The 16,462-nt window shown below is 37.3% G+C and overlaps 1 protein-coding gene across 2 annotated transcripts in view; it reads right to left on the bottom strand.

Annotated features, from left to right (window-relative positions):
• Positions 1–16,462, bottom strand: part of ACSL1 (acyl-CoA synthetase long chain family member 1) — a 40,958-nt gene that overhangs the window by 6,069 nt on the left and 18,427 nt on the right. The window contains exons 5-15 of one of the 2 annotated variants that reach the window (XM_063309681.1): positions 16,232–16,333; positions 14,206–14,305; positions 13,545–13,723; positions 13,002–13,034; positions 12,848–12,899; positions 12,264–12,337; positions 10,305–10,382; positions 6,185–6,319; positions 5,638–5,772; positions 4,088–4,183; positions 2,992–3,064 (exon numbers count right to left, since the gene is read on the bottom strand). In XM_063309681.1, the coding sequence (XP_063165751.1) occupies positions 2,992–3,064; positions 4,088–4,183; positions 5,638–5,772; positions 6,185–6,319; positions 10,305–10,382; positions 12,264–12,337; positions 12,848–12,899; positions 13,002–13,034; positions 13,545–13,723; positions 14,206–14,305; positions 16,232–16,333 (1,057 nt within the window). Of the gene's footprint in view, positions 1–2,991; positions 3,065–4,087; positions 4,184–5,637; positions 5,773–6,184; positions 6,320–10,175; positions 10,254–10,304; positions 10,383–12,263; positions 12,338–12,847; positions 12,900–13,001; positions 13,035–13,544; positions 13,724–14,205; positions 14,306–16,231; positions 16,334–16,462 lie in introns of both variants that reach the window. The other variant, XM_063309680.1, reaches the window with a different exon arrangement.

The raw sequence follows: 16,462 nt of genomic DNA, 5'->3' as shown, positions 1-16,462 counted from the left end.
GTTACCAGGCTAAATAAAGCTTTCCATATACAAATTAGTTTGAAAATTAGTTTACACTGTCAATGTCTTGACTAGAATGTTGGAGTGAGATTTGGGAGACCCCAGTTCAAGTCCACACTCAGCCATGGAGCTCCCTGGAGAACTTTGGAGCAATCATTTTCTCTTAGACCAACTACCTTGGCAGATGGTTATGAGGTTAAAATGAGGGTGATCCATATATGCCAGTTTGAGCTCCTTAGAGGAAAAAGCATCATATCCATGTAAAACAAATAGTCTCCTTCAAATTGAACTTGACTTCTGGTGACTTCAAGGACACAGCCATGGTAACAACATATAGAAGTAGCTTGCTGTTGTCTTCTCCCAGGGAGCTTTTTCACTTTCCCACTTGAGCCTACAATCTTGGGATTTCCTGCTAGCCTCATATCAAAGTACTAACTAGTTCTGACCCTTCTTAGCCTTTTGAGATCAGCCAAGTTGATTAAGTGCAGGCATTAGCCATTCAAAGTAGTCCAGACAAGAAGCACAACCATGAGTACTAACTCTATCTTTCACATCCTGGTTGTCCAGTCTGCTGCTCTTCCTCCTACCTTCCAAGGTCATACCCATATACAATTACAGCAGGCAGCTATCTGGCCTATTCAAATGTAATACATAAATAATGCAGAGTTGTTTATAGTAGAAGCAGGGCTGCAACTACGGTCTGTGTCACCTGGGGCAAACATGGATTCCGTGCCCATTTTGGCACCCTCCCAGCACTCATTTTGGTGCCCCACCAGCGCGACGCCTGGGGCACATGCCCTGGTTGCCCCCCCCACATTTGCAGCCCTGAGTGGAAGACAAAGTTCTTAAAGTGATGGCAGCTACTCCAGCACACATCAACTATCGGAGATCCTAGCTAAGTACTAAGGGAGAATGGTATTTGCTCCATATCTCACCTAGGCAGGCTATAGTTGGCTTATATGATAACTGTAATTCCCTTGAGTGATCGCCTGACAATTAATACATATGGACTCCAGCCCCGTGCATAGCATTCTAAGGCTGGATTTTGGGAGGCAGTTTACTCTTTTTTCTTTCTTCACTGCATGAGAGAAATTGCAAAGCAGGAATTCTTGTCAACCTCAGAAAGTACTACAATTAGATTTAAGCAACCTGGTCTTCTCTATGGTCTCTCTTCATTCACTAAGACTTATTAGAAGTATGGCAAATATATTAGGAGAACAAGAAGAGAAAGCACAGTCCTGGTAAATGTATTCAATGTATACAGAGGGCAATCAAGGCTACTTCTTATCTACTCTGACATCTGGTTTCCAGGATTAGATGAGGATGTTGATGAGGATGAGGATGATGATGATGATTGTGGAAAAATGTGATTTGTACAAAGACCAGGATAAACTCTGCACCTTAGTCAATATGAGAATACCAGCAAGTTTATGAGTTATCACTGTCATCCATGAGAGCAAATGATGGGAGGTAATTGCCATTTTGATTCTTGCAATGGCCAATTTTTTGGGGCCATACAGAACAGAGTACTTCACATTCAGAGATTTAGAAAGACTTTCACTTGATTTTTTTTCTCACCACAAAAAGTACTTTGGACATCTGATGTCAGGCATGTGTGCTGGAGCAGCGAAGTTGTAATAGCTGGATTATGGATACACATAATCCATTTCTACATAAAACAATGGACATTACATTTCTACACAAAATGGTTCAACTGAGCACTGAACAACATGGTAGTGAACAAGTACTGATAAGGTCACTGTAATCATACTATCATGTAATTTACACTGGCTGTGCCTTTTATCAAGTATAGCCTCTGATGAATCAAACAAATAATTTTGGTTAGGATCTGCACTTCAGAAAGAACTTTTGAACATGTTATACTGTTGAACATGTTATACTATCCACAGATACAGATTGGAAAAATATTGACAGGTGTTGAAACCATGCACATAATAGGTTCCACACTCACATTGTAGCATTTTATAGGTTGCAGTCATGTTGTAGAAATTCATAGGTCTTTCTAGAGTCAGATGATCTTCAGAGATCAAGTAGGCAAGATCACAGATGTTCACAGGTAACAAGAGTGTAGGTAAAAAGTTGTGTGTTATCTAATACACAAACCTAAATTCTAGGTGGCATAGTTTAGCCCATATATGTTCTGACAAAGATGACAAGTGGTTTCTTCAAAACCAGATCTGTGACATGGACTGAAATTAGGTGCCTATGCAGACACTAATGGATAATGCAGGCTGAATAGCCATTCCTTTCTCAGACCACAATGTAGCTAAGTTATACCTAGTTTTCAGGTAACATAGATTAGAGTAGAAATAACTAAACCTCCCTGTTCCCTCAAATAAATAATAAACATCCATGCATAGACTAGCCTACTAGCATATGTAGAAAAAGTATTTACAGGAAATAAACTGTCTAATGATTGGAAAATTTTCCTCCCATCCCTTCCATTTCCCTCTAAAATAATGAAATGCCACAATTGTTTTAGGGCAAGTACATGTGGGCAAATAAATTAGTTCAATTTACTCATGAAACTTACATTGTGATCCTCCACCTTGGGATTCTCAATATTACTGGGCTGTATCTCCCATCACCTTCAGCTAATATGCATAGTGGTCAGTGATGATGGACCCAATACTGAGAAGCCTGCACTATCATTATGCCAAGCTGCAAGATTTAATTACTCTAGTCCAGTGTTTCTCAACCTTGTGAACTTGAAGATATGTGGACTTCAACTCCCAGAATTCCCCAGCCAGCCTCGCTAGCTGGGGAATTCTGGGAGTTGAAGTCCACACATCTTAAAGTAGACAAGGTTGAGAAACACTGCTCTAGTCAATTATAAACCTAAATTTCTCTTAACATTTCTTCTGAAATGCTTCTCATTTCTAATTATTTTTACCGCTGAAGTTTCTCCATAAACATTTTGCCTGCCCTGTTTTAAACTGGTATAAGACATAAGAATTGAAGAAGCCCTACCAGCAGTCCAGTCACCAGGTATTGTTAGAGAACATCCAGCTGTGCATTCTGTCTGTCCATAGCCTTCATAAAACTGTGAAGCACAACATAAAGGTCAGTCACTGAAGCTTTTCCCACCCTGTGGTTCTGCTGGAATTTTATTTTGCCAGCACGAAAATGGAACCAAAAGCTATCTCCGATATCAGGACACCTTATGCAAAATTCTTGAACAAATGTATAACTCCTTCTCATCCATGGCTTTTCCAATTTAATTTTTATTCAGTCGACGTTTAGCATATGCAGTCATATTCCATACACTTAATAACATATATAAAATAGTTGAACAAATACTCACTATTTTAAATTTTGAATTTTCCAGGAATACTTGTTTAGTTTATTCATAAAAGTGCCATCTAAGTCTTGACCTAACATTAATCTTGCGTTCTAATACATCAAACAGCACTTGCCTATTGACATACACACATCAAGAATAAATCATTTCTAAAGAGACATACCAAAGGCACACAGCAAAACCTATAATCTCTTGAGTTTCCTGTATATAATTCCAGCCTGAAAAAGACTGCATTCATGTATGGTAACAATTCTTGAGTCTTCATTTATAATCTAATGGACTATAAAATTCTTATTTAGTGCACACATAACTGATTTTGTATTTTAGGCAAATTAAAGGACAGTAGAGGGGCACTTACTTCAAATAAGAGATACTTCACGTGCCACCTGGAGAGTCAATAATACATTTTTTTTAATAATCCAGTTTTCTGTACTATTTTATGTGTGAAGTGGTCTTCAGCCCCTTCGTTTGCTCAGTCAACCATATAAGGCAGTGTTTCTCAGCATTGGCCACTTGAAAACGTGTGGACTTCAACTCCCAGAATTCCCCAGCCAGCCATGCTGCATGGCTGGCTGGGGAATTCTGGGAGTTGAAGTCCACACATCTTCAAGTGGCCAAGGTTTAGAAACACTGATATAAGGAGTGCTTTGTAAAAGTTAATTCAGTTCCCTAATTATAACCTCAAGATAATAAAGAAAATATAACATTTATACTTTTGGGATAAAATGTATTACATTTACCATTCTAGTTACAGTCCAAGCTCACCTGACAACCAAGAGCTGCTCTTAGGAAGGTCAACACATTTGCAGAAACAGGAGCTGCACCCGTAATCATTAGTCTGACTTTTCCTCCCAGATTTGCCTGGTGAAAGGAAAAAAAACAAACACCACAACATTGTCACTTAACAACCACAGGGAAGCCAAGAAGCTATGGTGAGTGGCACTTGGGTCATACTTGGAAGAATATTCAACAGCTCAAGTCCCATTAACTCTTTCCAATATTTGTATCTAAAGGCAGTCTGGAGTCACATGAATGAATGGTCTATTCTTTCAAGGATAGAGCGTTTGCTACAGTGCTGCCTGCCAGGTAAACTTTGCCCTGTTAATTCATCTAAAACTAACCCAGGCCATGGCAAGAAGATTGCTAAACAGCTTTTCTAAAACCAGATAGGTTTATTAGGAAATACAATATTGGGCACCGCCAGGCAATCCTGTACAGCAACCTGTTCCATCTACATGAAAATGAATGTTGCTGCCCTAGCAGGGAGGAAGTCTCACTTGCATCATACTGCTCCCTATCCAAATATACTAATGCATGATTAATTTTTCCTTGTACTGGCTATGCTTTCCTCAGATACTCCAGTGATACTATCTGTATATGATTGCCGCATCATGTAATGCTGATAGCATACAGAAGTTGAGTGCATCATAGCTTCTCACCTCATGGATTATTTCATGCAGTGGCTGATAGTACCACAGCCTGGAAGCATATGCTTTGAGTGGTTCAGATAATTAGAAATAAGTTCAGAATAGTAGTAACTTCTAAGATTTTTTTAAAAAGATATGATACCTAAATTAAAGAGAGAACCATAGATTTGCATAAAGGACCCTAGATCACCTTGCTTCACTAGACTGGATGAAATCAGAATCACTAGTTACGAGCACCAGCAGTTACAAACACCATGTGTTGAGTCACTATGTGAAAGATGCTAAAGTTAAACTGCTACTTCCGACTCTATGAGATGGTACTGCCTGTTGGAAGGATCCCATATACTAAACACAGTGTGCCTCTGGAAATCTAGTTTGACTGTTCTACAGGCAAAGCAATTTTTTTCCTATCAAAAAAATGGTATTCCAATATCCAGGTCCAGGTCCAGGCAACAATCTAAATTCAGACAATTTTGAAGAATTATACTATGTTATGGTAAGTGAATTCTTATGTTATATGAAAGGGATATAATCAAATAGATAAGTGTGCACTTTACATGTAAAGAGTCCTAGATTCAGTTCTGATCACCTCCAGATAAGACTAGGTAAGAGATGCCTTAGCAAGCATGGTCTATTGTAAGAGTTCATGGGAGCTGTCATCCAACCACATCTGGTGGACCATACGTTGCCCTCTAAAAGAAGATGTCCATCTGAAATGTTAGGTGGTTGCTGTCTATCAATATAAAATATGCTAAGCTGGATGGATCAATGGTTTAATAAACAATTGCCCTACATTCCTAACTACAGATTAAATTTTTAAAACAATATTTGGAATCAAGAACTTTCAGATAGCAAGTCCACCCTTAAAATTATCAGCAGTTTAGTTACCTGTACTTTGCGAAAAATCATTTTATCCCACAGGCTGTTATTTCTAATAATGCCACTTCTGAGTTCTGCTTCTTTCCTCTTGGAAGCAAAATCCAATATCCACCTCTTAAATGAAGTGTTTGCTTGGAGAAAGATCTGCAAAAAGGGCAATTTTCTTAAGGATGCAAGATAAACAAATGAATAGATTTTTTACCAGCTTATGCACAACTGTTAATTGAACAAATCCTTGAGGGCTCATACTTGCTATTTTCCTGTTGCTAATCACTAGAGCTATGATGATTCTTTGATGAGGCCCATTCTGCAGCCTATCTACTGTAGGCTGCAGTAGATGTAGTTTTGTGGTTATATGCAAATACATGTAACATCTAGGAAAGATCTTAAAGCTGCTGCTGTGGTTTCACCTGCCAAAATACAGATGGGAGCTTTGCTTTTAAGAGTGAAAACATGCTCCATTTGCTACCAGCAGATTCCAAAGCATAAAATGTGCTGTCCCAAAATGTCATAGAGAGCAAAGGAGTCTATTCTATTCAGCTTCACACAGACTTACTTTATCAAACATTCTGTTCAACAGTCTTGGCACCACAGGGAACACCGTAGGCTGCAAAGTTTTTAAATCATCCATGAGTAGCCTGATGTCTCCCTGGAAAAATCCAATCCGAGCCCCATGGCAAAGAATCACACACTAAGGAACAAGAGAGAAAGGGAGAATCCACAGTAAACCAAGGCAAATAAAATCTAATTGGCCTATTTTTAAAAATGAGCAGAAATTGGAGCAGTTGGTTTATTTTATTGCTGTAGCCCAACTTGTCATCAGCATTCCCTTTTGCACCACACTTTAGCATGATTTTATAGTTCGGGTGCGTCCAGACAAAGCTGTTGTTGTCCAGCCACCTTGCCTTATTCTTGGAATTCTACAGAATTTTGCCTATTAGTATTATTTAAATTTATACTGCCTAACTCCCAGTGACTGTTATTTCTGACCTTATTGCATTTGCCCAGTTCACCAGCTGCCACCCTTGTACCTTCTGGCTTTTTTTCGAACTACAGAAAGTCTAGGAGGCAAAGCTTCTAATGCCTTCTAATTGATTTTGATATAAGCTAATCATCTGGCAGCACACTCCTTTCTTAAAAGGTGTCTCTCTTTAAGTCACTCCTTTTACTTTGCTTAAGATTTACTTATAACTTCAAACACACCCACATTAACTGCCTTCATCCCTCAAGCGGTGAAAAACTACTGTAACACCGCCTGCCTGGTTAGCTAATACTACATCTATAAATATCACAAAGATTTCTTTCTCCTGCTGAATACGGAAGAGTAACTCGCCTTGTGACATCAGAGAGCTAAAGTAAAATGGAGACAATTGAAACTACAATCTAAATCTGACAGACCAAGATTTTTCCCTGATTTGTAATGAAGTTTCTGTTTACATTTGAAATACCTGAGAAGTGGATTAAGTATCCAAGTACCTCTGATATTTCATAAACCTCAGCTATGAAATAATCAGTGATTCTGAATGCTGAAAGACAAACTGTCTGAAGCCATCACTTGCTCACCCCTGGAATCTGGCCCTATAGCTGGTATCCTGGCTCTCCGGGGCAGGCTTCATTTTGTCTGAAGTAGTAATATCTCCACTGTGTTTGTTAGCCAATTTCAAGATAGGAAAGCAATGTATGTTACAGCAATCGCTACTGTATATACTTGTGGATAAGCCAAGAATTTTAGGTGCCAAAATACACCCCCAAATTGGGTTCAGCTTATCTGCATATACTCACACACACACACACACACAGTAATACTTTTTTAAAGTATCTGTATACCCTGTATATACTTGTGGATAAACCCATCTGCAGATAAACCAACTCTTGAATTTTTAACCCAAATACCATGAAAATTGTGTCACCCCTGGATAAGCCAATTCTGAAAATTAAAACATGAAAATTTTGAGGGCTGGCTTATCTGTGGATGGGCTTATGCATGAGGGGGGTTGTCACGAGGTTGTCGTACTATTGGAAACTGATGTGAGGTAAAAGGGAGCAACAGAAAATTATAATCCAGGTATTTCAATACAAAGGCAGGGAGACATATTTTAGCTGGCTAGCCATACATGCTTTTTAATTGCCTTTGGCAGTTAGTTACACACTGCAGCAGAGGAAACAAAATGTTCAGCTAATGCAGACAGGTTTCTCACATCCCCTTATTCTTTTAATGAAGAAGATGCTATTGTTTGCAAGACAGGAAAGTATTACTTTGGCTAGAGGAATGTCCTATTGAGAAATGATGTGCTGAATAAGGTGACAGAGAAACAACTTAGCTGATTACTAGGGCTGTGCAATGCTTCGGTTTGATTTGAAGTAAGTGCATTGGAACATGTGGGAAGGCAAGATGGCACCTGTCTGTGACATGTTAATGCAGCAGCATCTGCTCCACTAGCTACCATGTCACTAAGAAACTTAGGTGAATTGCAACAGCGAAGGGATTATCAGTGTTATAAACTGAGTGCATAAGAGAGCTTCATGTTTGTTTGTCTTCTTACGTTATTCACTGTCCTTCAAATCTAAAGATGTTATGTTTTTAGAAATAATCTTATTGTCAGAGAAGGAAGCAGCAAATTACATTGTTACCATCTTTCTCATAAATTCATTATCTATTTTCTTATCCAGGATGAAAGTATTTTTAAAATTTATATGTCATTAGCACAAGGCTCTTCAAGAGCATTTATATGTTTAGTGAAACCTGTGTGTAAATACCCCTTAGTCATTCTGACTTAAATGTAGTCTTCAGTTGTACTTATCTACATAAGAAAAATGAGGAAACTGAAAAACCATCATTACTCAGAACTTATTTTCCAAATTAAATTGCTAATTCCAACAGGGCTAAGAAGGATTCAAGTAATTATAAACTATTATGACAAAGAATGCAAAAAGTCTATACAGGCAACATATTTACAAATTAAAACATTTTCAGTGCACACAGAACACAGTAGCCAAAACAGAGTACAATATAAAGCTGAAACCATATCGTTCTTCAGCTGCAACAAAACCATAAGCATTAACAATAGACAGAAACATATCCTCCAGGTTTTATATGTTCATTTTTGTCTCCCTATGCTAACGGTGAAAGTTTAAAATGGCCTGGTTGGGTATAGAGAGCAAGAAAGATGACCTTGACAGAGATATGCTGGATATGTTGCCTAAGAAAAAGGGGCTGAAACATTTTGAAAGTCCAGAGCAGCCTTTCTCAACTGTTTGACTCTGTGGGAACCCTTGAAATATTTTTCAGGGCTCGGGGAACCCCTGCACATTCAGGCACAAATATAGGCCAGAAGTTACAAAATTATTATATTGGTTTCGTGTGTAGGCCTTTATATATGCATTAACAGGGTTCTTAAACTAAAAATAAAGAATGAAACTTACCTCTATAATGTGAAGTTGCCCAAATTTGAATTTTTTAAAAAAATAAATCGTGATCTCCCAGGGAACCCCCAGTGACTTCTCGCGGAACCTCAGGGTTGAGAAACCCTGGTCCAGAGCAACAAGCGGTTCAGGCAGATGCCTCCCTAATTAATTGAACTATGAGGAGGAGGAGTCACAGCACAATCTGACTTATTGTTATAGCCAATCTCAATGCCTTCCTGTGGAGTTGTTTTCCTGGTCTGACGCTGGGACAGGGGGATTAGTGGGACGGACGCTGGGTTCATATAATGCATCAGGCTATAGTTTACAGCTACAATGGTTGCAGTAACCATCATAACCCAAACCAAGCACCAGTCATGAAGTGAACCCTATCTATGACTGAATACAATTATGAGCTGAAATTATCACTGCACAGTCATCAGATTTTTCACCCCTGCAAAGAAGCTGGAGTAGAGAAGATGGAGTGTCAAAACACTGCCTTGTCTTCCCGCTTTACCTGCAAGCTGTAACATATCAAGAGGACTCACACTTGTTATAAATTAACAAATACTTTTAAGGGAGGCCTGTTCCATAGTCTTGCAAAATAAACAGACATTCATTAACTGAGCATGATGTTGCAATTTTAGCAATTTTTTTGTATGATGTTATCCACACACTATCTTAAAAACATGTATACTAGACATCTTTATTATATCTATCTCCTCTTCCTCTGGGAACTCAAGGTAGCACAGACTTATATCCCATCTTTCCTGATTTTCAGAAAATTACTATCAGATCAAGAAAGTGAATTTACATCAGTAGATTTGAAAAGTTCCAGCTGTTCTTTTGCTGTTATTTTTTACACTTGCATCCTATCTTTCCTCCAGGAGCTGAAGGCTGCATACATACAACTTTCTTCTCCAAGTTTACCCACAGCCTTATAAGATGGTTGAGCTAAGAAAGAGCAATTACCCCAAGTCACCCATTCAACTTCAATGGCAGAGTGGATTTGATGGGAATTGTATATTCCCAATTATATTTGGGGAACTAATGTTAAGAAAGGCTGGTTAAATCATGTTAGTCTGAGACAGATTTACCTGTTGTAGGTAGGCTGGCATATATTGTTTTCCTAACAAGTGACTTACCTGGACTATTCTTTCAAACATATGTGCAAGAGGCAGATAAGAAATATGTGTGTCACTTGGGCTTGTCACATATCCAGTCTGCAAAAGATGAAAGTACTTAAAAATGACGTTAAAAATACAGATGCCTACCTCCACAATTCTTTCAAACATATGGGCCAGGGGTAAGAAGGAGATTAAGGTGTCTTCAGGACAAGGGAAAACTGCTTTCTGTCAGCAAAAGCACCAGCAAGAAGAAGGAGAAAGAAACCCATTATCCAGAAATATTTTTTAAAACAAAAAGCTGCCACTTCCAAGCTAAGTAAAAACAGAATAAATACACATGATCACCAAAGCCATTAGAAAGAATGGGAAATAAGCCCAGTTTAGTCCATTAAGCCACTCAGATCAATGTTCTGTGCCCATTCCACAATTATACAGCCATGTGCTTTGAAAATCCTACCTAAGCCAACTACTACTGCAAGATTGAAGTGAGGCTGCAGAACCATATTAAGCCAATACGTTATCCTTCTAAACTGGAGCAGCAAACTTCGGCATTAAGGTTCTAATAACTTAGCTATAATTACACTTATATTTATGTCTTGATTGGTTGGTTAAACTGTGATCATAGCAACAGCACACTAATGGTAATTTCGGGAAATACTGAGTACTAATCTCAATTGGACTGCACATCATTCTCTGGTATTTCTGTTAATAAGTATTAAGTAATAAGCAGTAATATGAGAGAATACTGACACACCTAATACTAATTCGAGAGGAGCGCAGCTTATGTGCTTCTCTTTTTGATTGTTGTATGCCGCCAAAGTCACTTTTTGTGAGATGGGCGGCCATATAAATTTGTTAAATAAATAAGGCACTGACTGCTTAAATTACAACTTCTTTTGCTTCAAGACCAAAGGTCTTGCCATACGTATACAAGGCACAAGGCATTTAGTACCTAACGCTTTATGTGGATAGTCCCCCAGATACATTGGGATGTGGCTTGGAATTTTAGCAATTAAATCCTAATAGGTTGGAGGATACTGGGTTGTAAAAGACAGGTTAAGAAACTTCAAGCTGCTCTTTGATTATCAGTTGTTTTATAAAAATCAATTTGGCTTCAGAGTTGCAAGCCAGATAGAATCAGCAAGAACTTAAGCACATGAAGATAGATAATCCACATAATCCATCAAAATGATATATGTGCGGAGAACAAGATGCATCAAAGATGCATCAGAGACACCAGAGGCAATAAAAATTTCTGGCTTATAGAAAGCAGGATTTTCGTATTGAAGTATAAATCAAGCCTCTATTTAGCTCAAGTCCCATTCAGTGGTTACATAAAAATTGGGTATTTTCCTATGAGAAAATCGTAACATGCTTAGGTGTCCTTTTTCCAAGAATTTCCTATTGGTTGTATTAACTCTTTCCCCACCCACCCACCCCAAACTAGCCAAACTCTTAAAAGATGACAATCTGCAAAATCAAGAAGCCACAGTTGATGTGCTACAGAAATAATATTAGATGACTTGGGTGACTGGTTAGATAATTTGAAAAGCTAGGAAGAAGATAGTTAAGCATACAAACCAAGAGAGCCTAAATTTCACTTGCTTTCATCATAGGCTAGCTATTCCAAGTATCTCCTTACTTCACTTTAGTAATACTCAAATTCTAACACCCATAGCTTTTTGTAAATATTACTGGAATACCATATTAAGCACTAAAACACTTAGTATAACAGAAATATCAAGTTTTTAAAAGTATTAACAGGCATATATGTATTATATATTCCATCTTATTTTTAATTTATGTAAATCCCCTGGATAGGAAGTATTACAAAACCCAGCAGTCCCACTAGTACTGATCTAACACATAGAATAGCACAGGTTTCATTTTTTCAAAAAGGCAGCATTGATAAAATGGTAATTACAGATTTTTTCATAAATTTAATTGCAGAATTGGAAGTGAAAGCTGCAGTTCTTTGTCTCCAATCAACTGATCACATCAGGTTGCTAAAACTGAGATAAATTTACTTCTGTAAAAGGTTAATTACTTCTTTTCCAAGTGAGCTACACTCCAAGGTCTTAAAAACTCTGAATCAGCAAACTTTACCTCTGTTGCTTTCATAAATGAGGACATATTGCTCACTAAATTTCGGTGAGTAATCATGGCTCCCTTAGGGTTTCCTGTGAGGAAAAAGGTGTTAAGATTTGAAACAGCAAAGACATCAGATTTCTAAATGGGCTCCTGAGAATTCTTGTATATGTAAGCAAGACCTTAAAAATAGACTATGTAATCAATCCAGGTAAGTAGTTCCATTCACTCACATTTCAACAGCTTATGAAGGAATATTCAAGAGAGTGATACTATAAAACCATGGATAACTTTCCTTCCTCCACATCGTTTATTAACTGTCCTTCCTAGGAGCAACTGGAATCTTTTGAATACTAACGAAGCTAGAATTCATAATAATATGTTTTATAATCTGTTCCAATTATAAAATCAGTATTATAATAATAGCATGCTTCTACTGTATTACAGGGATTTCAAAATATGGATGCATGCTTAGAATGTAGTGGTACCTATAGCAATACCTACAGTCTATCTGAGTATTAAATTTCAGCCATTACAACAAGTAAAAGATAAAAAAGAACATTATCTTTTTGTCTCTAATATCAATTCTAAGAAAGGCATACCTGTAGTTCCACTGGTGAAACAGATTATGGCTAGGTCTTCTGATTGTGGAAGCTAAGAAAAAGAGAGAAATTTCTAGTACCCTTCTTTTTAAGCCAGCACAGTAAAGATTTTAAAAATGCCTATCATGTATATCAAAAGCTACATGATACTTACAACAGGTTTGTGTTTGTGGGCTCTTCCTGATGCCTTTGGGGAAAAAAAGACAGCAAATTAGATAGGAAGCTAAATTCACCTTCATGGTTTCCAAAACTTTCATGTATACTGTTTCAGAAGTTGCACTGAATTTTATTTAGGCAAGTAAAGTAGGCACCTTTTGATGGCAGAGAATACAGCTTAAAAACTTACTAGAAAATTTCATCAGAACCTTAATGCATGTTATAAAGCATCATTTTACATATTATGAGACCATTTCTCATTCTTGCTGCAGTAACATTTAATAAATTTATTTAAATTCTTATCAAGTGTTATTTTTTTCAGAATGGAAGGGAATCAGTATATTGGGCATATACTGTAAGTGTTTAGGGTTATCTAAAACTTGTGAAATACCAAGAAAAATGTCTAAATTTACTTTTATGTAAAGTCCAACCTTTATACGTTACTCAGTTGGTCGAAAGATCAGTGTTTTGTAACAGGCTGAAGCTTCTTGCTTTCTTATTTCAAGTCAGCTATTTCACTCCTAAAATCTGCTTTATTTACCTCAATTTCTTTCATGCTGATTATATCTACACCACATTTTTTTCCACGGGCCACAAGGTCTCTGTCAAAGGGATCCATGATCACAATTGTTTTAAGGATTGATATTCCTCCATTCTCAGTGCTCTCCAGAAGTATCTTAGCTTTCTCTGAGTTATCACAGAAGACCAGTGTTATATCAGCTAAATTGAAAAAAAAGGACATTAATTCAGAACTGAGTGATTAGAAATAGGTTGGATTCTATAATAAGATAGTGGGTTACTTTGTTGTAGAGTCTAATCAACTTGCAGGAAAGAGTCTGTAACCAAAATCTGGACTAGTCTGCATACTGTAAACTTAGTTTGCATTCCCTTAGATGCAAATCTCTCTCTCTCTTTGCAGACTAGTATGAGCTACCTAATGGGATTTTATTAAAGCTGCTTCTTGTGTCAAGTGGTTCTAAACCAAATCAGAGACAGCCAGATTTTCTATAGTGACTTACTGTAGTCAGTCTTAATGGTGCTAGAGACAACTTGATCCTAGTTTTATTGCTATAGCAGCTTTCAAGATAATTAGCATTGTAACCTAAATTGTATTCATTGATGTTCAGACTCATTAGAGTCTGGGGCTTTTTTAGTAAAGGGAACACTATATGCATTTAGTAATTGAAGAGTTCAGTTCCTACCTTTATTTATAATAAAAGTGATAGCATCTGCTCCAAGAGTGTCATAGAGTGGTACAACCACCATTGAGTAAGTGTAGCATCCTTGTTCAATGATAACCCACTGCAAGAGGAGCACAGATAAGGTAGGGCTTATTTGCAAAGCTTAACACTATAAGCAGCTCCACTATGTTGATATGTTCACACTGTCTTGAAAGTATTGGCCTCCCTATTTTTCAAAAAAGGTTTTTCACAAAGGCAGCATGGGAAATTCCATGTGTGGAAAATATTGGCTTTATCTACAAGCATATAAAAACTACAGAGAAAGTACATTTCTTTAAATAACTAGCACAGTACATCTGGGAAACACAGTCCACTTGAGTTTCCTAGACATACGTTTACTTATATAGTTTCTGGTAGCAAATAAATGTACGGAGCTATAAAGGAGATATATAAAAATAAAAAGCTTGATAAGCATTATGCCATTAACTACCTTAAGTATTCACTACTAACCAAATTATGTGAAAATGATGAAACATTCATCATAACACAAACACTGCTCTTTCATATTTCATGTATTTTGTATTCGAAGTCCCATTGTCAGACACAAGTATCTAAATCATAGGGTTTATGTTATTGCATTATGATGTACATTTCATTACTTGCCCCTCCCCTGCGAATGTCTATGTAGACATGCAAGTCTGGTTTTGATTTTATAAGCTATTTTCTTTCCGAGGTAATAGCAGTAAAAGCATTCTCAAGTGACAGCATTCTACTTGGTAAGAGTACAGGATATCCAAACTACGTTTTTATGTTTCTGTTTGGCACCAGAGCATTTAATTTACTAATTTTAGCACTTTAAATGGGCTACACATGTATTGGGTGAACATGTTAACAACAGCAACAAAGACTTCTGTTGACTGGGTAATTACACAGTGACCAAGCTCAAATCTACAATGTCATAATGCGTTAGGACATAAAAGAATTACATTGCAGCCTACACAATGGCTGGAGACGTGGAAGTAGATACCTAACACTAGATTAAATCTAGGCATCTAGATTACTGAACAGGGAGTACAAGGAAACTTGAAAGAAAAGTATGTATAAAAATATAGGTAAATAGCTACTGTATCAAAGTTCCTGTACAGAATAGAGCATAACTAGATTACTTCTTTGTATCTAAGCTTGAGAGCTCTTGTATCATAGGAATCTAAGTTAATGGATTAACAGAGTGAGGTTTTGCAGTGAAAACTGCACATTCTTTTGCCATGTGTACATACTTCCAACATTATAAACTCCTGGGCAAGGATGATCAAAGCAAGGGATAGTGTGACAGGCAACCTAAATGTAGAAGATGCTAGGAACTTACAGGTTTATGAACAAAAAACTGATACCTTTCACACCTAGTTTAACCGATTCTTCTGCATCAGGCCAGTGGAAGACTTCTTGTGAAAATTAACTCTTATGCATTTGTGAGTTTAATTTTCACAAGAAGTCCTGTGAAAATTAAACTCACAAAAGCATAAAAACCCAAATACTGATTCAGTATTTGCATAAACAAAACATTCTATGTCTTAGCTATCACAGTTAAGACTCAATTTTGTGATCTGCCATCTCAAATCTAAGGTTGCCCTGTCTGTAACTCATGTAACATTTAAAAACAAAACAAAAAACTTCTAAAGTCCTATCAGAAGCAAGAGTAATTAATTGCACTAAATAGGATTTACCACTAGTTTTTAAATAAGGTAATAATACTGCACACAGAAGGTCTCTGTAGCTTCTCATACTGCCAGGATTTCTGAGGTTCAGTTAAAAGCAGCATTAATTATGGGCAACTTGACCAGGTAAGCGAAGCCATAGCTTTCAAGGGAAAGCAAAACAATCTCAGGCATCACTAAAGCCAACAGAAGGACAGGGGAAGGTCATGCCCATCAGGACAGGTTCTCCATAACCTACATGTGTCCCTGGGAACATTTTACTGAACATTACAGCTACATTTTTTAAACAGTCCTTTTCAATACGATTTGTTAGACTAATGATCTTTGATTACCTCACTTCTGTTCTGGGAGAAGATTCCTATGTACTGGTTAGGAGATGGCTTGAAGCCTCTGTTGAGAAGGGCTGAACCAACACATTCTGCTTTTTCTGCAACCTGGGCAGAGGGGGAATAGGAGTGAGAGGAAACACAAATGCCTGTGTTAATACAGTTGGATATTCATGGCTTTCAAGGTTCCTTTTTATCTCATTCAATAACATCTAACCACTAAATGCACTTTATATA

The sequence above is a fragment of the Candoia aspera genome, chromosome 8, assembly GCF_035149785.1.
Source record: "Candoia aspera isolate rCanAsp1 chromosome 8, rCanAsp1.hap2, whole genome shotgun sequence".
Lineage (NCBI taxonomy): Eukaryota > Metazoa > Chordata > Lepidosauria > Squamata > Boidae > Candoia > Candoia aspera.
The sequence above is the reverse complement of the archived record's forward strand: the minus strand, read 5'-3'. Positions and strand labels throughout refer to the sequence as shown.